Source organism: Heptranchias perlo, chromosome 3 (genome assembly GCF_035084215.1).
Source record: "Heptranchias perlo isolate sHepPer1 chromosome 3, sHepPer1.hap1, whole genome shotgun sequence".
Lineage (NCBI taxonomy): Eukaryota > Metazoa > Chordata > Chondrichthyes > Hexanchiformes > Hexanchidae > Heptranchias > Heptranchias perlo.
In genome coordinates this window covers 130826315-130848574 of record NC_090327.1, presented here as the reverse complement: position 1 = coordinate 130848574, position 22260 = coordinate 130826315, and the positions used below count along the sequence as shown (strand labels likewise).

The 22260-nt window shown below is 43.7% G+C and overlaps 1 protein-coding gene across 1 annotated transcript in view; it reads right to left on the bottom strand.

Annotated features, from left to right (window-relative positions):
- Positions 1 to 14930, bottom strand: part of washc5 (WASH complex subunit 5) — an 81257-nt gene extending 66327 nt beyond the window's left edge. The window contains exons 1-5 of the mRNA XM_067981979.1: positions 14283 to 14930; positions 10607 to 10752; positions 10046 to 10130; positions 8397 to 8497; positions 112 to 304 (exon numbers count right to left, since the gene is read on the bottom strand). Of these exons, the coding sequence (XP_067838080.1) occupies positions 112 to 304; positions 8397 to 8497; positions 10046 to 10130; positions 10607 to 10752; positions 14283 to 14468 (711 nt within the window). The 5' untranslated portion in view covers positions 14469 to 14930. The remainder of the gene's footprint in view (positions 1 to 111; positions 305 to 8396; positions 8498 to 10045; positions 10131 to 10606; positions 10753 to 14282) is intronic.
- Positions 14931 to 22260: the final 7330 nt, after the last annotated feature.

Here is a 22260-nt window from a genome sequence, read left to right as displayed (position 1 = left end):
GCATCTCAGTAATGGCGATTGGTCTACTAGCGCTGTTTTACTGGTAAATATAATCTTCAGCTGTCACTGACATTATTTATCTTGGGTAATTCGAACATACGCATCTCTCACCTGATTGTAAATGTCATCTGATCGTAGTCGACCAACCACCATTGAGATGAACGTCGTGCTAATTGGCAGTCTCTGAAAGTAGCTCTCTGGGTAGTTTAAGGGACGCTTTGTCCCTGCCAGACTTGAATAACCTGTGCTTCGCAGCAGCTTGCAAATATCATCCAGGTTGGAATCAGAAGAAGAACGAGCAGCACTGTGAAAGATACAAGCACGTTATCCTCTTACAGCGAGGACACAAAACCAAAAGGCTGTTTGGGAGCGCGAGTGAGAGAGTCAAAAGAATTTCAAACACTTTGAGCACACCAGTAGGAACGTTTTTACAAATGAAATGGTTGGAAATTATGGATTATTTTTAACATCTTTTCCTTTTGGTTTAAAAAGATACATACATTTTTAGTTAAATGGTCAGTGCTAATGACATCATGTGGATGTGATTGAAGAAGCTGAATTATACTCCACAGATATCATAGCAAACCTCTTCATAGCTAGCTCGCCTGATGAAATCATATTTTAAAAATTCTTCAATAGTTTGGAATGGTGATAATTGAAATTAAAAATGAATCACAAAAGGGAGAGTTTTAGAATCAGTATAAAATAGTACCATATCAGGAGCAAGGATCGCAACCATATCAGTAGCAAGGACTGTCACTTACTCATACAAGGTGCATACCTGGAATGGGGTAGCCTACAGATCTGCAATTTACAGCTCTATCGGGGTGGGGGAGGGGCGGTTGGAAAACAACAGAGTTTGGAGTAACCCATCCCTGTGCCACCAAAGTTGGCCTGTTAGTGCGACAGCACGATGTGCAGACAACAGTGTGAACTGCTGAGAGTTTGGTAAGTGTGGGAGTTTAAGGGTTAATCTCGTCACAATCTAGTGCATATTGCTTTCAACTGTTTAAGTCCAATTGCTATCAACTGTTTAAGTTCAATTTTAAAGTTTAAATTTTTAAGTTTGTGTCAGGCATCAGCAGAGAGAGCTGCTGTAGTAAGTTAACTGGTTAGCTAGATTAAACTGGTACCTGTAGGTGGGGCAGGCCTGACTCATCTGAGTCACAAACTGTAGAAATACAGGGGCCTGTCGGTGCGACAGCACGGTGTGCGGACAACACAGTGTGAACTGCTGAGAGTTTGGTAAGTGTGGGAGTTTGGTGAAGTGGGGGAAGGAGGTGCTGCTTAGCCTTGCTTTTCCTAACTTTATCCACAGAGCGGCAGTGGACCTGAGCGTAGAAGACTGAGATTGGGGAATAAATGCAGCAGTAGACCTGCAGCAAGAGAAAACTACTCGAGCGGCGGTACTAAAGGTGAGTCCCGAGGGGGTGATTGACAAATCCAGGTTCCGGGAGAGGGAAGCAAAAAGTATTCGTAGTGTGACGTCACCAAAAAGCAGGTAAGTGATTGGTTGGTGAGTATTTTCTTTCTCAATTTTTCTGAACTTATATTTTGTGGTTACTACGGTCTCTGTGTGTAGCGGGGACGACTGTTAAGCAGGGACCCTTGAGTATATCACTTAATTCCAGTGAGGTTGGTGGGATCCATTTAATTTTAATTTAATTTAAATCAATTAAAGGGTAAGTCATGGCAGGACAGCTCGGCCCCGTGGCATGCTCCTCCTGCTCTATGTGGGAAATCAGGGACACTTTCTGTGTCCCTGACGACCATGTGCGCGGGAAGTGTATCCAGCTACAGCTACTAACAGACCGCATTGCGGCACTGGAGCTGCGGATGGATACATATTGGTGCATTCGCGATGCTGAGAACCACGTGGATAGCACGAGTTGGTCACACCGCAGGTAAAGGGTGTACAGGCAGGAAGTGAATGGGTGACCACCAGGCAGGGTAAGAGGTGCAGGCAGGTAGTGCAGGGGTCCCCTGTGGCCATCCCCCTCTCAAACAGATATACCACTTTGGATACTGTTGGGGGGGGGGGGGGGGGGGGGGGGATGACTTATCAGGGGAAGGCAGCAGCAGCCAACTTCCTGGCACCACGGGTAGCTCTGCTGCACAGGCTGGGAGGAAAAAGAGTGGAAGAGCTATAGTGATAGGGGACTCAATTGTAAGGGGAATAGACAGGCGTTTCTGCGGCCGCAACCGAGACTCCAGGATGGTGTGTTGCCTCCCTGGTGCAAGGGTCAAGGACGTCTTGGAGCGGCTACAGAACATTTTGGAGGGGGAGGGCGAACAGCCAGCTGTCGTGGTGCACATAGGCACCAACGATATAGGTAAAAAAGGGTATGAGGTCCTAAAAGCAGAATATAGGGAGTTAGGAGGTAAATTAAACAATAGGACCTCAAAAGGTAGTAATCTCAGGATTGCTACCAGTGCCACGTGCTAGTCAGAGTAGAAATAGGAGGATATTTCAAATGAATACGTGGCTAGAGGAGTGGTGCAAGGAGGAGGGATTCAAATTCCTGGGGAATTGAAACCGGTTCTGGGGGAGGTGGGACCAGTACAAACCGGACGGTCTGCACCTGGGCAGGGCCGGGACCGCTGTCCTAGGAGGAGTGTTTGCTAGTGCTGTTGGGGAGGGTTTAAACTGAAGTGGCAGGGGGTTGGGAACCTGAGCAGGGAGACAGAGGAAAGCGTGTCAGGAAGGGACAGAAGGTATGGAGTAAAAGGTAAAGTGTTAAAAAAGGAAAAAGCAGGAACTAAGTGTCACAAAACATATTTGAAAGTTCTTTATCTGAATGCACGTAGCATTCGTAACAAAATGGACGAGTTAACGGCACAAATAACTACGTATGGGTATGATCTTGTGGCCATTACAGAAACATGGCTGCAGGGTGACAACGACTGGGAATTAAATATGCCAGGGTATTTAACAATCAGGAAGGACAGGCAGGAAGGAAGGGGAGGTGGGGTGGCTATGTTAATAAAGGAAGGAATCACTAATACTGAGAAATGATATTGGGACAAAGGATCAGGATAATGAAACAGTTTGGGTAGAGATAAAGAATAATAAGGGGAAAAAAACTAGTGGGCGTAGTATATAGGCCTCCTAATAGTTGCAACTCTGCTGGAAGAAGTATTAATCAGGAAATAGGCGGGGCATGTAATAAGGGAACAGCTATAATTATGGGGGATTTTAACTATCATATTAACTGGACAAATCAAATTGGGCAGGGCAGCCTTGAGCAAGAGTTTACTGAGTGTATTAGGGATGGATTTCTTGTGCAGTATGTAACTGATCCTACAAGGGGGCAAGCAACCTTGGACCTGGTCCTGTGTAATGAGCCAGGATTAATTAATAATGTCCTAGTTAAGGAGCCCCTTGGAATGAGTGACCATAACATGGTTACATTCCATATCCAATTCGAGGATGAGAAGGTTGGTTCTCAAAGAAGCGTACTGAGCTTGAATAAAGGAGACTATGATGGTATGAGAGCAGAATTGATTAAAGTAGACTGGGAAAATAGATTAAAGGGTAAGACGGTACATGAGCAGTGGTGTTCATTTAAGGAGTTATTTTTCAACTTTCAAAAAAAAAAATATTCCACTGAGGAAAAAAGGGTGTAAAAGAAATGACAGCCATCCGTGGCTAAGTAAAGAAATTAAGGATAGTATCCGACTAAAAACAAGGACATATAAGGTAGCCAAACTTAGTGGGAGGATAGAAGATTGGGAAGTCTTCAAAAGACAGCAAAAAGTAACGAAAGGATTGATTAAGAAAGGGAAGATAGATTATGAAAATAAATTAGCAAAAAATATAAAAACAGATAGCAAGAGTTTCTACAGTTATATAAAAAGAAAAAGGGTGGCTAAGGCAAACGTCGGTCCTTTAGAGGATGAGACCGGGAAATTAATGGTGGGAAACATGGAGATGGCAAAAATGCTGAACAAATATTTTGTTTCAGTCTTTATGGTAGAGGACACTAAGAATATCCCAACACTGGACAAACAGGGGGCTCTAGTGGGGGAAGAGCTAAATACGATTAAAATCACTAAGGAATTGGTACTCAGTAAAATAATGGGACTCAAGGCGGATAAATCCCCTGGACCTGATGGCTTACATCCTAAGGTCTTGAGGGAAGTGGCAGTAGGGATTGTGGATGCTTTGGTAATAATTTTCCAAAATTCTCTGGACTCAGCAAAGGTCCTGGCAGATTGGAAAACTGCTACTGTAACACCCTTATTTAAAAAGGGTAGTAGGCAGAAGGCTGGAAATTATAGACCAGTTAGCTTAACATCTGTGGTGGGTAAAATTTGAGTCTATTATTAAGGAGACAGTAACGGAACATTTGGATAAACATAATTTAATAGGATAAAGTCAGCATGGCTTTATGAAGGGGAAGTCATGTCTGACAAATTTGCTTGAGTTCTTTGAGGACATAACGTACAGAGTGGATAAAGGGGAACCAGTGGACGTAGTGTATTTAGACTTCCAGACGGCATTCGACAAGGTGCCACATAAAAGATTATTGCTCAAGATAAAGAATCACTGGATTGGGGGTAATATTCTGGCATGGGTGGAGGATTGGTTATCTAACAGGAAACAGAGAGTTGGGATAAATGGTTCATTCTCGGACTGGCAACCAGTAGCCAGTGGTGTTCCGCAGGGGTCGGTGCTGGGTCCCCAACTCTTTACAATCTATATTAACGATTTGGAGGGGGGGACCGAGTGCAACGTATCAAAGTTTGCAGATGATACAAAGATGGGAGGGAAAGTAGAGAGTGAAGAGGACATAAAAAACCTACAAGGGGATATCGACAGGCTGGGTGAGTGGGCGGAGATTTGGCAGATGCAACACAATACTGGAAAATGTGAGGTTATGCACTTTGGCAGGAAAAATCAGAGAGCAAGTTATCTTAAAGGCGAGAAACAGGAAAGTGCTGCAGTACAAAGGGATCTGGGGGTCCTAGTGCAAGAAAATCAAAAAGTTAGTATGCAGGTGATCAAGAAGGCCAACGGAATGTTGGCGTTTATCGCTAGGGGGATAGAATATAAAAACAGGGAGGTATTGCTGCAGTTATATAAGGTATTGGTGAGACCGCACCTGGAATACTGCATACAGTTTTGGTCTCCATACTTAAGAAAAGACATACTTGCTCTCGAGGCAGTACAAAGAAGGTTCACTTGGTTAATCCCGGGGATGAGGGGGCGGACATATGAGGAGAGGTTGAGTAGATTGGGACTCTACTCATTGGAGTTCAGAAGAATGAGAGGCGATCTTATTGAAACATATAAGATTGTGAAGGGGCTTGATCAGGTGGATGCGGTAAGGATGTTCCCAAGGATGGGTGAAACTAGAACTAGGGGGCATAATCTTAGAATAAGGGGCTGCTCTTTCAAAACTGAGATGAGGAGAAACTTCTTCACTTAGAGGGTAGTAGGTCTGTGGAATTTGCTGCCCCAGGAAGCTGTGGAAGCTACATCATTAAATAAATTTAAAACAGAAATAGACAGTTTCCTAGAAGTAAAGGGAATTAGGGGTTACGGGGAGCAGGCAGGAAATTGGACATGAAGCTGAGTTCGGATCGGTCAAGGCCCTGTGGGTGGCGGAGAGGGCCCAGGGGCTGTGTGGCCGGGTCCTGTTCCTACTTCTTGTGTTCTTTAGATTTGAGGTTAGGATCAGATCAGCCATGATCTTATTGAATGGCGGAGCAGGCTCGAGGGGCCGATTGGCCTACTCCTGCTCCTATTTCTTATGTTCTTAAATTAGAACAACTTCTCATATCGGTTCAGGTAATATATGTGAATAATAAATGTCACTTCTCAGCATACCTATTAGAGGGAATAATCCACTTTTAGGAATGCCATGCCACTCAACTGAAGATCTTCCCGCCTGCAACAGAGCTGCGCTAATGGTCAGAAAACATCGCGGGGGGGGGGGGGGGGGGGTGGTGAGCGTGAGCACATAACAGCAGAGTTCTTATAAATTTGCAAAGAGAGAGACGGACAATGCCAAAATAGATCAGGAATAAAGACAACTGATAATAACTTAGGAAACAGAGAACACCATTCTTTACAGGACTTGATACATTAGAGGAGCCCTGGTCAAATCCAGCTATATCCCTTGAAGCCAACACAACGGTTGGAAGGTATGAATAGCAGACTTTTAAAAAAAAATGCATCAAAAAATCTTTCAATGCACCTGAATTGTAATGATGTACACCCCTTGTGTACTGTAGTAACAAACTAAAAGGACTGGCTGAAAGCCAAGGCTAAAATCTGACTCCACTAAAAGTCTATCCCAACTGGACGCAAGCACTTACAGCCTTATCAACCATTAAAGAAGTCTGGATGTACGTCATCAGAATTTTTCTTCATTTAAAGCACACAGCAGCAGAAAGTTGAGGATTCAAATAGAAACAGAGTTCTTGACTGGCAAGGTGTGACAATGGTGTTCTCCCCAAGGATCTGTACTGGGGCCTCAGTTTTTCAGCATATATATATTAATGATTCGGATGAAGTAAAAGAGTTGTATATCCAGGTTTGTAGATGACACTAGCTTACGAGGCACAGTAATTTGTGTCGATGGGAGCAGGATGTTACAAAGGGACATAGACGGGCAAAACTATGGCAGATGGAGTTAAATGTCAGGAAGCTTGAGGTCACCCACAAATTGGAAATATTTTCTTAATGGCGAGACTAGGAGCTGTGGAGGAGCAAAGGGATTTGGGTGTTCAGGTACACATATCACTAAAAGCTAGTGCACAGGTACAAAAAGTAATCAAAATTGCTAATGGAATGTTGGTCTTTATCTCAAGGAGACTGGAATTCAAAAGTAAAGAAGTGATGCTTCAGTTGTACAGAGCCTTGGTCAGACTCCATCTGAAATACTGCAGAGAAACTATTTCCTCTGTTGGGGGAAATCCAGAAGAGACATAATCTTATTTTATTTTCGTGGAATATGGGCGTCGCTGGCGAGCCCAGCATTTATTGCCCATCCCTAATTGCCCTTGAGAAGGTGGTGGTGAGCTGCTGCCTTGAACCGCTGCAGTCCGTGTGGTGAAGGTTCTCCCACAGTGCTGTTACGAAGGGAGTTCCAGGATTTTGACCCAGCGACGATGAAGGAACGGCGACATATTTCCAAGTCAGGATGGAGTGTCAATTGGAGGGGAATGAGGTGGTGGTGTTCCCATGCGCCTGCTGCCCATGTCCTCCTAGGTGGTAGAGGTTGCAGGTTTAGGAAGTGCTGTCGAAGAAGCATTGGCGAGTTACTGCAGTGCATCTTGCAGATGGTACACACTGCAGCCACGGTGTGCCGGTGGTGGAGGGAATGAATGTTTAGGGTGGTAGATGGGGTGCCAATCAAGCAGGCTGCTTTGTCAAGGATGGTGTTGAGCTTCTTGAGTGTTGTTGGAGCTGCACTCATCCAAACAAGTGGAGAGTATTCTAACACACTCCTGACTTGTGCTTTGTAGATGGTGGAAAGACTTTGGGGAGTCAGGAGGTGAGTCACTCACTGCAGGATACCCAGCCTCTGACTTGCTCCCATAGCCACAGTATTTATATGGCTGGTCCAGTTAAGTTTCTGGTCAATGGTGACCCCCAGGATGTTGATGGTGGGGGATTCAGCGATGGTAATGCCATTGAATGTCAAGGGGAGATGGTTGGACTCTCTCTTGTTGGAGATGGTCATTGCCTGGCACTTGTCTGGTGTGAACGTTACTTGCAACTTATCAGCCCAAGCCTGGATGTTGTCCAGGTCTTGCTGCATGCAGGCACGGACTGCTTCATTATCTGAGGGGTTGTGAATGGAGCAGAATACATCAGCAAACATCCCCACTTCTGACCTTATGTTCTTATGTCAGCAGAACAACTTGCAAAGTGAAGAGTGACTGCCCTCCCGGAAACTGCACATGCTCAAGACATGTAATTGGGGATAAGATTTTAATTCTGAGCAATACTAACCATCTTAGGCTTTAATACTGAGATCAAACTACATAATTATACTGTCTGGCTGTCTAGGAATGAGTCACCCTGTACTCTTGCAAACCTAATAGCAAATGTTGTAGCACCATTATCAACAATCTGGAAGCAGATTGCCCACCCATTTAGTGAGGAAAGTAGAAGGCAAGGTAATCTGCATGAATTTTTAATGTGTTTTTCTAAAAAAAAGTACATTACATAGAATGAAGCATTTCGAAGCGCGTTTCAAGATAACACATCTAAGAATTCAGATCATAATCAGACTCTCAATGTTCTCTCAGTTTACAATGCCATCTGGATTCAGTTTGTTACTGCCTTGCAACACACACTGCATCAATATGTTACATTATGTACAATAAAAATTTGAAATGGCAGGATCTTGTGTGTACTGCCTTCATAGAGCGTACGGTACCTGTATCTGTAGTAGGAAACCAGCATCCTTTCTCTAACCTCTCCTTCAATCTTGTGGTCAATAACCAGCAGCATGACTCCATACAAGTATAAGGCTTCACACTGAACAATGACAAACAGGAAACATATTCAGCCAAGGAAAAGAATCAAATAGAAGTACATGATTTTGTTGCAGTACACACAAGTTTATTAGGACTGTAAAAACACAACAAATGACACTTTTCTTCAAGAACTTTAGGGATAAGAAAAAATAAAATAGACGATGAAGCTGTTCAATGCAGAGGTAGAAAGTCGATTCACACTTGTAATTCCCCAGATACTCCCACTTCTGGGCAAAATGCAAGGGAAAGTGGGAAAAGAAATGCAACACAGGAAATTCACCCTCCTTTACAGCTCCCAGAAACTGAGGAATGATACAAGGATACTTACTAAAAGGGGATAGGGTAAAAAAAATAAAAACAGCTTCATTTACAATTTGATGCCCTTCACTATTTTTATTATGCATATTACTATTTGGTTATTTTTCCAACGTAAAATAGGCTGAACTATTACTTGCTTATACAATAAAGGGAAAGGGAAAAAAGTGAACCGTAAATGACTTGAAATCCTAGGCTGAGGTCTGGAAAAAGAGAAAGAACAAACGTTGATGTCAGGAGAAACAATTCCAGCAGAGCAAGCTTGATTACATCTCTTAAGCCCCATCACTTTGTTCTTTCTTTTCCTGTTAAGGATTTACCCATTTGCCACAATAAGGAACATGTCAAAAGAATCTTCAGTTCAAACAAAATAAAAATCAAACTTTCTAACTCTTATTTTGTACAAACAAACTTTTTGGTGATTTGTAGTGCTTATCAAGGTGAATCATGCCAGCCTTGTGGGATGTAATATTTCCCCACTTTTTGGCCCCAAACATCAAACATTCCCTGGTCAACGACAGCACTTGTTGCTTGTTAAGTAAAGTTCTGCCCCAACCACATATCTTAACCCTCAACTTCAGATCAACACCCAGTGAGACAATTCCTGCTCACATAATAACCACCCTGTGGCCTCACCTGCAGTGCACTGCTAACCTTGCTCATACTCTTTTGAATTAAATTCTCGATTTCCATCATGAATGGCTTCAACAGGTCATTTCAAAATTGACAAAATTACAGCCCGTTAAAGAGATGGTCTCAGGCCTGGACCAGTTCATACAGAGTTGCAGATCTCTAATGAATTTACTTAATTTCTCTTCATATTACTTTGAGTTCACATTTGCTGTGCCAGTGGAAAATTAGCTCTGAGAGCAGAAGCCAGCGCCAAAATGGCAGTTGGGAATCACCATTTGCATCAGGAGGTATTTACAATATTAAAAAAAAGTTGCTTTACGAATCAGAAGGCAACAAATTTAAATGTTGATCCCAGAGATTGGCTCTTGGTCCCAATATAAATCACTTATTAAATTACGGGTAGTTTCACAACGCGAGTCCATGTTCACTATAGGCTGGATGGAGGCTGCAAGAAAACTTTCTGCCAATCAGCCTCAGATGTGTTTGTACTCAAGTGAAGCAAAGTGCATGAACTCATTTGTGTCTCACCGTGCTTGTTTCTCCTTCTTCCCATGCAAATTTCAACAGTTACTAGTGCTCTAGAAATGTTATACTAACTTACAAGAAGTTGCTTTCCATCTTCATTTAGCAGTACTGTTTCAAGGGTCTGCTGAATGTATACACCTTCATTGAGATCGTCAAGGAATCTGAAATAATCCATCAGAACAGTAGAATTCAATGTTGATTACAAATTTCATCTCAACAGTTAAAGCTGAAACAGCCATTGCACAACTCATGGAATCAGTTAGTCATAACGCACTCACAGCTGCATCACTTAGTCTGTCATGCAGTTTGGTCCACACACTGTACAAAATCATTCATCGCACTCGTAGTTGTGCTGTATTATATGTATGAAACACACAAATTAAATTTAAATTAAAATAAAAGGGAAATTTGTCAAGCACATCACATATTTTGTTCCCTACTTACCACGTGACCACCTGCTGTTCTTTTAAGACAACCAATTTCTTTACAGATAATTTCCAAACAGGAAAACAAAACTCCCACTGCCTACCAATGTATTAAATCAATGCCGGGTACCCAAACATTATCCTCTAATTAAGATGCTGAAATTCAACTCTGTAAATACAGGTATTAACAGCAGACACATGTACACATTTACCTGTTCAGATCAAATATGTATTTGTGAACACTTTCAAAGGCAAGGTAGAATCTTGTCAATATTTCAATGTGATTTTCACGAAATTCTTCATCCAAATCCTGAAGATCTGGTTTAGACTCCAACTTGCCCTCATAGTACTCAGGACCCTAAAATGAAATCCATTTTGTTAAAAAAGCAGGGTCATTCCTTAAAAAGGTATAGAATAGAATCATAAAATGGTTACAAGCTCAGAAGGAGGCCATTTGGCCCATCGAGCCTGTGCTGGCTCTTTGTGAGAGCAATCCAGTTTGTCCCATTCCCCCGTAGCCCTGCAAATTTTTTCCCTTCAAGTATTTATCCCAATTCCTTTTTGAAAGCCATGACTGCATCTGCTTCCACTGCCCTTTCAAGCAGCACATTCCAGATCATAACTACTCGCTGCATTAAAAAGTTTCTCCTCGTGTCATCTTTGGTTCTTTTGCCAAACACCTTAAATCTGTGTCCTCTGGTTCATGACCTTTCTGCCAATGGGAACAGTTTCTCTTTATTTATTTTATCTAAACCCCTCATGATTTTAATACTTCTATCAAATCTCCTCTCAACCGTCTCTGCTCTAAGAACAACCCCAGCTTCTCCACCCTATCCACATAACTGAAGTCCCTCATCCCTGGAACCATTCTAGTAAATCTTTTCTGTGCCCTCTCTAAGCCCTTCACATCCTTCCTAAAGTGCAGTGCCCAGAATTGGACACAATATTCCAGCTGTAGCCGAACCAGTGTTTTGTGAAGGTTCAATATAATTTCCTTGCTTTTGTACTCTATACCTCAATTTATAAAGCCCAGGATCCTGTATGCTTTTTAACTGCTTTCTCAACATGTTCTGCCACCTTCAAAGATTAGTGCACATATAACCCCAGATCTGTTTCCACAGCCCCTTTAGAATTGTACCATTTAGTTTATATTGCCTCTCCTCATCCTTCCTACCAAAATGCATCACTTCACACTTCTCTGCGTTAAATTTCATCTGCCACATGTCCGCCCATTCCAGCAGCCTATGTCCTCTTGAAGTCCATTATTATCCTCCTTACTTTACTACATTTCCAAGTTTTGTGTCATCTGCAAATTTTGAAATTGTGTCCTGTACACCCAAGTCCAAGTCATTAATATATACAAAAAATAATATATACACGGGGCGCAACCAACAGAGTACCCTTCGTCGTCCAGTACTTCCCCGGAGCGGAGAAACTACGCCATGTTCTCCGCAGCCTTCAACATGTCATTGATGACGACGAACACCTCGCTAAGGCCATCCCCACGCCTCCACTACTCGCCTTCAAACAGCCACCCAACCTCAAACAGACCATCGTTCGCAGCAAATTACCCAGCTTTCAGGAGAACAGCGTCCACGACACCACACAACCCTGCCACGGTAACCTCTGCAAGACATGCCAGATCATCGACACAGATACCACCATCACACGAGAGGACACCACCCACCAGGTACATGGTTCATACTCCTGTGACTCGGCCAACGTTGTCTACCTCATACGTTGCAGGAAAGATGCCCCAGAGCATGGTACATTGCGAGACCATGCAGACACTGCGACAACGGATGAACGGACACCGTGCAACAATCGCCAAACAGGAGGGTTCCCTCCCAGTCAGGGAACACTTCAGCAGTCAAGGACATTCAGCCACCGTTCTTCGGGTAAGCGTTCTCCAAGGCGGCCTTTGAGACACACGACAACGCAAAATCGTCGAGCAGAAATTGATAGCCAAGTTCCGCACCCATGAGACGGCCTCAACCGGGATCTTGGGTTCGTGTCACGCTACACGTAAGCCCACCAGCAGGGGGAAAAAAAAGTTATCTGTTTTTAATACAACTGGACATTCTCTCTCTCTCTCTCTCTCTGCCTTTCGGGTCTCTTTGTCTCTCTGGCTTTGTGGTCTGGCCCATTGTGTATTCAGAGCTGTTTTCCATGGCTGACCTGTCTGAACACCAACAACACCTTTGATTGGTGTGAGCATGTCCCAGCCTAATATAAGATATGCGATTTGAGAACCTTTCACTCACTCACTCACCTGAAGAAGGAGATAATCTCCTAAAGCTTGTGATTTTAAAATAAAATTGTTGGACTATAACCTGGTGTTGTAAGATTCCTTACATATACAAAAAAAAGCAGTGGTCCTAGTACCGACCCCTGGGGAACACCACTGTGCACCTTCCTCCAGACCGAAAAACCGTTCACCACTACTCTCTGTTTCCTGTCATTTAGCCAATTTCCTATCCATGTTGCCACTGCCTTTTATTCCATGGGCTTCAATTTTATTGACTTTATGTGGCACTTTAACAAATGCCTTTTGAAAGTCCACATACACCACATCAACCCTCTCTGTTACCTCATCAAAAAACTCAATCGGGTTAGTTAAACACAATTTGCCTTTAACAAATTCATGATGGCTTTCCTTTATTAATCCACAATTGTCCAATTGACTATTTTGTCCCGGATTATTGTTTCTAAAAGCTTCCCCACCAAGGTTAAACTGACTGGCCTGTAGTTGCTGGGTTTATCCTTACACCTTTTTTTGAACAAGGGTGTATATTATAATTACTCATCAAGGGAGACTAATTGTGATTAAATTATTTAATCAGTTGTCAGAAGTATAACAGCACCCCAAGATGGTTTTCCCTGATTTTTCCTTCATTCCAATATTGCAGCACCTAGTGTTTTTCCAATGCAATTTCCAAGGTGAGGGATAGGCATCCTACTACTTTTGGCAAAATAAATTTCAGCACCAACTCATACATACAAGTTGACTTTAGTTACTAATAAATTGGCTGTGGCATTGCCCACAGGCAGTTGTGTAGCATAGTTTTTTTAAAATATACAAGATGGCAACAGAGTTAGATCCACCTAATGGCTAAAGCCATTATGTAAAGTTGCCAACATTGTGGGAGTTGGCATAGGAAAACTGAATGGGAAATTATGATGTGAACATTTCTGGTAAATGTTTGAGAGAAAAGCATAACCAAAAATGGTGACAACAGGAAGTAAAGTTTATGGACACAAAGTGCACATCCTACAGAAGATTTTCAACATACAGATATATGCAATGTCTTCAAATATGCTGATATTTCACCTGCAAAAAAAAATCAAAAATATTTTTAATGGTGACATCTTAATGCTTTGCTCCCTGTAAATCTATTTAATTTTATTTTAATGCCTGTCTCGTGATCTGTAAACAATTTTACAACACCAAGTTATAGTCCAGCAATTTTATTTTAAATTCACCTGAGGAAGGAGGAAGCCTCCGAAAGCTTGTGAATTTAAAATAAAATTGCTGGACTATAACTTGGTGTTGTAAAATTGTTTACAATTGTCAACCCCAGTCCATCACCGGCATCTCCACATCGTGATCTGTAGGTGGGGACCACTGGCTAAATAAGAGACAAAATGCTTTCCTCCAAAGATTGGGAGGGTGTGCTAAAACTAGAAAGCGTAACAAGCAAGAGGCAACGTTGCCCGTGTTAAAACTTTAAGATTTAAAATCGCTGCATTAATATCTGTGGCCAAATGTAACACGGAGAACGAAGTGACGAACTTCAGTGTCGTTGTTTTTCTTGTTTGCACACACCAGATACTGGGGGGGGGGGAAAAAACGATGTCGAAAGGACAGTCGAGACCACAAGCTCTCACCTTGAAGTAACTAAAGTCACAGATGATGTCTCCGTACTTCTGCTGCTCGGCCTTGTCTCGGAGTCTGTAAACGCTCGGGATGAATTCGGACAGTCTCAAAAGTTCTGCTATGATGGCGTTGCCGCGGGACACGATCCGGAGGATAGCCTGCCCGCAGAGGTTGTTCTCCGCCAGAAAGTCTACCATGATTGAAGAGAGGAGAGGGGAGAGGAGAGGAGAGGGGGGGCAACTTGCAACAGCCAAGGGGAGAAAGAGTGGGGTTTGGGTTTGGGTTTGAGTGAGTGGGGGATGCACCGGGAGAGGAGAACCTTGCACCGAAGGAAGACCCGATCCCCGCTGGGTTTATTGCACCGACCCTGTGTTCGTGCTCCAATGCTCCTGCCCGCAGTTCCTTCCTCTTCTGCCTGCTGCTGCTGCTGCTCCGCAAAGGGTCTTCAGACAAATGCAACGGGCAAGAGTCATTCGGTCTCCGCGACTCGCCCCCGCATCTTTTTGCTAAGACTCAGAGACGGGGAGGGGGGGGGGGGGGGAGAAAGGATTTTGTTTTTGGTTTTGTTTTGTTTTCTTTCTTTTAGCAGGGTTCAGAGCACAGATCTCACACCAGCTCTTCCATGTTGATCATATGACTCCTTCCTGTCAACCCAACATGTGACCAACAGGCGCACTTTGGTGATGCCGACCAAGCAGCCAAGGCAAGGGAAGTCCTGTCACTGGTTTGCCTTTTCTGAATAAACCAATCCCAGTGTCATCCATCGAAAACCAAGCCAAAGTGCCTCCTTGTTGAGAAAGGCACAAAAAAATCAAAAGGAAACTTGCCTTTGGTTTGCAGAATGAATGCTCACTCCTTTTTGGCACCTCGGTTTTTATTTTAAAAGTTGATCTCATTCAAAAGATACCAAATCTAAGCTGTGGCTTCCTTTGAAAAACAAAATGTTGTCAAGAATGCAATTATTTTTAAATTCGATGTTCAGCTTGGTTTTATTTTTCTAGGAAGTTATGAAAAAAATAAATTGATGAGTTTCAACAATTTTCAGTGCTAAAGTCACTCATAAAACATGCAAATGTACAGAGTCGTACAACACCAGGTTATAGTCCAACAGCTTTATTTTAAATCACAAGCTTTCGGAGCTTAGCTCCTTCGTCAGGTGAGTGAAGAAGGGTTTCCATAAAAGCATCGCATATATAGTCAGAGAACAATGTCTGGTGATTACAGATAATCTTTCCAACTGCCCGTTATCACCCCTCGGCAGAGAGATAATTACAGCAATCAAAGGAGTGGATGGTGTTCAGACAGGTTTAGTCTGGGACACCTTACATTCAAGAATATTGAATACACACGGGGTCAGATAACAAAGACAGAGAGAGAGAGAGGAATCCGAAAGGTAGAGAGAGAGAGAGAGAGAATGACCCGTTGTATTAAAAACAGATAACTTTTATTCGCTGGTGGGGTTACGTGTAGCGTGACATGAACCTAAGATCCCGGTTGAGGCCGTCCTCATGGGTGCGGAACTTGGCTATCAATTTCTGCTCGACGATTTTGCGTTGTTGTGTGTCTCGAAGGCCGCCTATATATGCGATGCTTTTATGGAAACCCTTCTTCACTCACCTGACGAAGGAGTTAAGCTCCGAAAGCTTGTGATTTAAAATAAAGCTGTTGGACTATAACCTGGTGTTGTACGACTCTGTACATTTGTCCACCCCAGTCCATCACCGGCATCTCCACATCATAAAACATGCAAACAGCAGGGCCGGGTCAAGGCATCTTGGTGCCCTCTGCAACAGCCGCTGCATGCTCCTTTCCTCTTTCCCCTGACTAAACGTGAGGGCTGGTACTCTAATTCAAGAGCTTGAGTTATAAAATCCTGGGAAATTTATAATTTAATGTGTAAAATGCTGTGATTTAGTATATTTTCAGGTACACATGCCAACCCAACCCAAAGATGTTTTATAAACACATAAAGAGCAAGAGGACAACTAAGGAAAGAGTAGGGCCGATTAGAGACCAAAAAGGTAACTTATGTGCGGAGGCGTAAGATGTGGGTATGGTTCTTGATTAATACTATGTGTCGGTCTTCACAAAAGAGGGGCATGATGCAGACATTGTAGTTAAGAAGGAGGAGTGTGAAATATTGGATGGGATAAACATAGTGAGAGAGGAAGTATTAAGGGGTTTAGCATCTTTGAAAGTAAATAAATCGCCAGGACCGGATGAAATGTTAAGAGAAGCAAGGGAGGAAATAGTGGATGCTCTGAATATAATTTTCCAATCCTCTCTGGCTACAGGCTTGATGCCAGAGGTGTGCTCATGTTGTACCATTGTTTAAAAAGGGAGGAAGGGATAGACCGAGTTATTACAGGCCAGTCAGCCTAACCTCGGTGGTGGGCAAATTATTGGAATCAATTCTGAGGGACAGTATTAATCGTCATTTAGAAAGGCACGGATTAACCCAGGACAGTCATCATGGATTTGTTAAGGGAAGGTCGTGCCCGACTAGCTTGATTGAATTTTTTGAAGAGGTAACAAGGAGAGTCGATGAGGATAGCGTGTTTGACGTAGTCTACATGGATTTTTGTAAACAATTTTACAACACCAAGTTATAGTCCAACGATTTTATTTGAAATCTACAAGCTTTCGGAGGCTTCCTCCTTCCTCAGGACATTTACCTGAGGAAGGAGGAAGCCTCCGAAAGCTTGTAGATTTCAAATAAAATCGTTGGACTATAACTTGGTGTTGTAAAATTGTTTACAATTGTCAACCCCAGTCCATCACAGGCATCTCTACATGGATTTTGGCAAGGCTTTTTTCAAGGTCCCACATGGCAGACTGGTCAAAAAAGTAAAAGCCCATGGGATCCAAGGGAAAGTGGCAAGTTGGATCCAAAATTGGTTCAATGGAGGGAAGCAAAGGGTAATGGTTGACGGGTGTTTTTGTGACTGGAAGGCTGTTTCCAGTGGGGTTCTGCAGGGCTCAGTACTAGGTCCCTTGCTTTTTGTGGTATATATTAATGATTTAGACCTAAATGTAGGGGGTATGATTAAGAAGTTTGCAGATGATACAAAAATTGGCCATGTGGTTGATAGTGAGGAAAAAAGCTGTAGACTGCAGGAAGATATCAATGGACTGGTCAGGTGGGCAGAAAAGTGTCAAATGGAATTCAATCTGGAGAAGTGTGAGGTAATGCATTTGGGGAGGGCAAACAAGGCGAGGGAGTACACAATAAATGTGAGGATATTGAGAGGTGTAGAGGAACAGAGGGACCTTGGAGTGCATGTCCACAGATCTCTGAAGGTAGCAGGATAGGTAGAGAAGGTGGTTAAGAAGGCATACAGGATACTTTCCTTTATTAGCCGAGACATAGAATTTAAGAGCAGGGAGGTTATGCTGGAACTGTATAAAACACTGGTTAGGCCACAGTTTGAGTATTGCGTACAGTTCTGATCACCACATCACAGGAAAGATGTGATTGCACTAGAGAGGGTACAGAGGAGATTTACGAGGATGTTGCCAGGACTCGAGAATTTTAATTATGAGGAAAGATTGGATAGGTTGGGTGGTTTTCTTTGGAACAGAGGAGGCTGAGGGGAGATTTAATTGCGATGTATAAAATTATGAGGGGCCTAGATAGAGTGGATAGGAAGGACCTATTTCCCTTGGCAGAGAGGTCAATAACCAGGGGGCATAGATTTAAAGTAATTGGCAGAAGAATTAGAGGGGAGCTGCGGAGAAATTTTTTTACCCAGAGGTTGGTGGGGGGTCTGGAACTCACCGTCTGAAAAGGTGATAGAGGCAGAAACCCTCAACTCATTTAAAAAGCGGATATGCACTTCAAGTGCTATAACCCACAAGGCTATGGACCAAGTGCTGGAAAGTGGGATTAGACTGGATAGCTCATTTTCGGCCGGCACAGACACAATGGGCCGAATGGCCTCCTTCTGTGCTGTAAATTTCTATGATTCTATGAACCGAGAAAACTAGCAAAAGCTGACCAACAGCTTCATAAAAGCTGACACCAGCACCAAAAAGCTGACAAATTCCTCCCTGTATCAGCATCTTAGCTAGTTATGTGCCAATGACGTGAAAACAAGTAGTTACATGGGCTTTGTAACTTAACCTGTTGGTACATCCAACATTTCTTCAGTCGTATTGGTGGAAAAGAAATGTAAGGGTATAAAAGCCTGATAGGAGAAATCAAATGTTGAAAGCACAAAAATGGTGATACATTTCTAAGGGCCCTGGAAACGTTGAATTTTTACATCAAAAGTGGTGCACTCTAGTTCATTTTAAGCACTTTTATACCTCACAGTTGATAGATTTTTAATCATAAAAAGGAAAAACAGTGGCATTTGGTTTCAGCAGACCTTCACTTTCCCAAAAGTTACCTTACGTCCAACCCTTACTTTCCCCTGCTCCAGTTCACAGTGACACTCCACCACCGCTGGACCCAATTCAAAGACAGGTTAACTCATCCAATGCCCCAGTCTTTCACAGAGACATTCTCTCCCAGTTCATACTGGCACTCTTCTGCCGCTCCTCTCTCAATTCAGCCTGGCATTTGTAAGGTGTTCTGCTCCCTTCCGCCTTGGACCTCGGAATTACAAGAACAAAATTGCACGCGACAAACAGGCTTTGGCTCAACCCAAACTTGTTAGTTTATTAGACCAACAAAACCCCAGTACAAACCCTTCTATGATTTGACTGAAACTTACAATCACCCATGCAGCTCGTTAATTGTGATATTGATTGGGGTATGATCCGAGATAGGGATTATCCTTTCTTGTACTACCCGGACCTCCGCCTGGGGTCTGAATCTTGAACTGGGCACCAGGTATCATTGTGTACCCTATATCAGCTTTCACTAGTAGTGACACAGTAAGTTCCATTACTCTTATATGCAACCTGGGGCGGGACATGGCCCTGAGCCATTATTTCCATGGTACAGTTGATAGGCTGTCTGCCCCCAAATTCGAACCCACATACTGAAAGATCGAAAAGATTCAGGTGGTATGGGCACAACACCACATGTGTACCTTCTCCTTGGCATCTTTCCAGATTGGTGTCGGTTATAGAGTTTCCCATTTTAACCACATACGGAGGAATCTTATGATGTACCCCATTCCGAATAACACCGACATTCTCTACCCGGTATACCGGCGCGGGTCGTTGTGACTGATCCATCACCGGCATCCTAAGGACTATTCCCATTACTGTTTGTTTATTATGACCACAGTTGACCAGGACCGGGTATGCTTCGGAGGCCGACCGTAACTGACACGGATTCATACGGTTGTTATATGCACTTTTAGCTCTTAGGTGTCTGTTGCCAATCCATGACAGTACGCGGCCTTGTTTTAAATCCTCTTGATTACTGCACCCCTCGTTTAACAGCCAGGCGCTGTACATGACACGTCATTTCGGGCGGCCTGGTCCGGCACATTTCGGTCCTCCCTTATTAATTTATTTATTGTCTGGGCGTGGGTTTCCAACTCAGCTATTGTTTCCTTCAAGTGAATTGTTACCACTTGGCCTTCCTGCAACTCTTGTCCCTCAATATTATTACCCTTTAGGGTATTCACCTGCAATTGCAGCTGAGCATTATTCATACTGTTGACCAGTGACGTCCCTGTATTAAATACCGTGGCCACATTGATCAATCCCTTTTTTCATCTCCCCGTACCTGGGTGACTATTTTTACCAGTTTATATAAATCTTCCTGACTCTCGTCCCCATAGTTGTTCTCATAAAATTGCTGGAACATCTCCTTTAGAAGTTTCTCGTACAACCTCTCCATTTCTGGTGGGTACCATCTGGGCAACCATAACTCTGTTAAATTGAGAATGACTGAGGCTACCTCGTAATGCACATCGTGATACACCACTTTCCCTGTTGGAATCAACACCATCCCATTTCTAGGTCTGGGTGTTGTTATGGGAATCTTAACCTCTGTATCCCAAGTCTTTGGGGACTTTATTTCGTGCGTGATCAGTTCGGTAGCATTGACTATCCCTGGAGGATAGGAGACCACACAAGAGTCGAAACTCTGGGTCCAATTCATTCCTGACTTGGAGTCTTGCCATTGTCGTTTAAAAGCAATGGTGAACCCTTCTTAACATTTATGCCTCAACCCGACCACACACACATAAACTCCTTGCTCCCTCTTCCACCATTTGTCTCAACATAATTTTACCCCTTCCTGAGTTCCCACAGTCCGTCTGTTTGAGTTGTGACCCAGTTTTTCCCAATCCGTGGATGCATCACTTTGCTTTTCTTCTGTCTTTCGTAACCACCACCACCATCACAAGGAGGTGCTCCCTTGGCATTCTAGACAAACCCGTCTACCCTCCTTCACCTGTACCTTGCTGGCTGTGATATTTACTTTTGGACAGGACACCGATACTTCCCTAATTTTGTACCCGGTTTGACCTGAGTACTTGGTGGAATTTGACCCTAGCCAGCCTGGCCAATTCCCATCGTGGGAGTATGTATCCGTACCATTGTTACCTCGTGTCTTCCCCCCCTTAGTTACAGTGGGACCGATTCCTCCCATACATCCGTAAACGAGAGACATCTCGATGTCCCCCTGGCTCCCCTGCCCTGCTCCAATTTGGATCATCAACACGTCCAGCCACAGCGTCCACTTCATCTCGCGCCCTTGGTTCGACTCGCTATTACAAAAGAAAAACAAAATACAAAGCACTGCTCTGTGAGGGGTCTGCCCTTCACAGGTTCGACTAAAGTTATTCACATATTTACTTAGTACAGCTTAATCACCGCTTTCTTTTTCCTTTCCCTTGAGGTTTGGGCTGTTTGGGGCCCGGGGGTGGCGTAGGAGGAGGTGTCCAGGGCACCCTGGGCCAAGGTATGCGACTACTCCTTCTCACCTCCCCTCCCCCTGAGTTATCCTCTTCATGGGACATTTAGGACTGAGATGAGGAGAAATTTTGTTACTCAGAGGGTGGTGAACCTGTGGAATTCTCCACCACTGAAGGCTGTGGAGGCCAAGTCACTGAATATATTTAAGAAGGAGCTAGATAGATTTCTAGACACAAAAGGCATCATGGGGTATGGGGAGAGAGTGGGAATATGGTATTGAGATAGAGGATCAGCCACGATCATATTGAATGGCGGAGCAGGCTCGAAGGGCCGAATGGCCTACTCCTGCTCCTATTTTCTATCCCACAACATGGGAGGAAGGCTTGATCGTTCCCTGGGCTTCAGTTTGTTTTGTTCTCCTCTCTTCGAGGTCATAGAGCTTACACTGGTTAATATGGAACCATTTTACCCATTTCAGCAGTTGTACCGCATATACTATGGGACTTGCCTCATCCACAATACTGTACGGCCCTTTATACAGTGGTTCGAATGCTCCTATTCTCACATAATTTCTGATCTGGTCCCGTACTTTCCATTCTTGTGCTTTCCACGGTTCCATCAGCATTTTATTCTTTTGGTGCTGTTTTCCCATGTTATTAGCTGCCTCCCAATGCAGCTTCCTTAAAGTACCATACAGATCCCTCACAAACCTGTCTCGGGTGACGTCCTTAGTCTGCGTTTCTGTGAGGATCGGCAACAGCACATGAGTCAGAGTCCTCATTGGCCTCCCTGTCATCAGCTCGTGCGGGGAATGTCCCGTAATTTTAGAGAGATTGGCCCTGATGTTCATTAGGACTAGGGGCAGGACCGCATCCCACTTCTTCGGGTCCTCTCCTATCTCTTTCCTAATCCTCCCTTTTATAGTGCGGTTCATTCTCTCTACTATACCCGATGATTGGGGGTTATGGGCCACAAGCCATTTTCCCTGTATTCCTAGGAACTTCAGGGTGCCTGCATGACCCGTCCAGTAAAATGACTTCTCTGATCTGATTCTACTATCTGGGGCAGTCCCCATCGGGAGAACGCTTCCCTCACCAGAATCCCAGCCGTGTTTCATGCCGTGGCGCCCTACAAGGGAAAGCCTCTACCCACTTAGAGAATGTATCT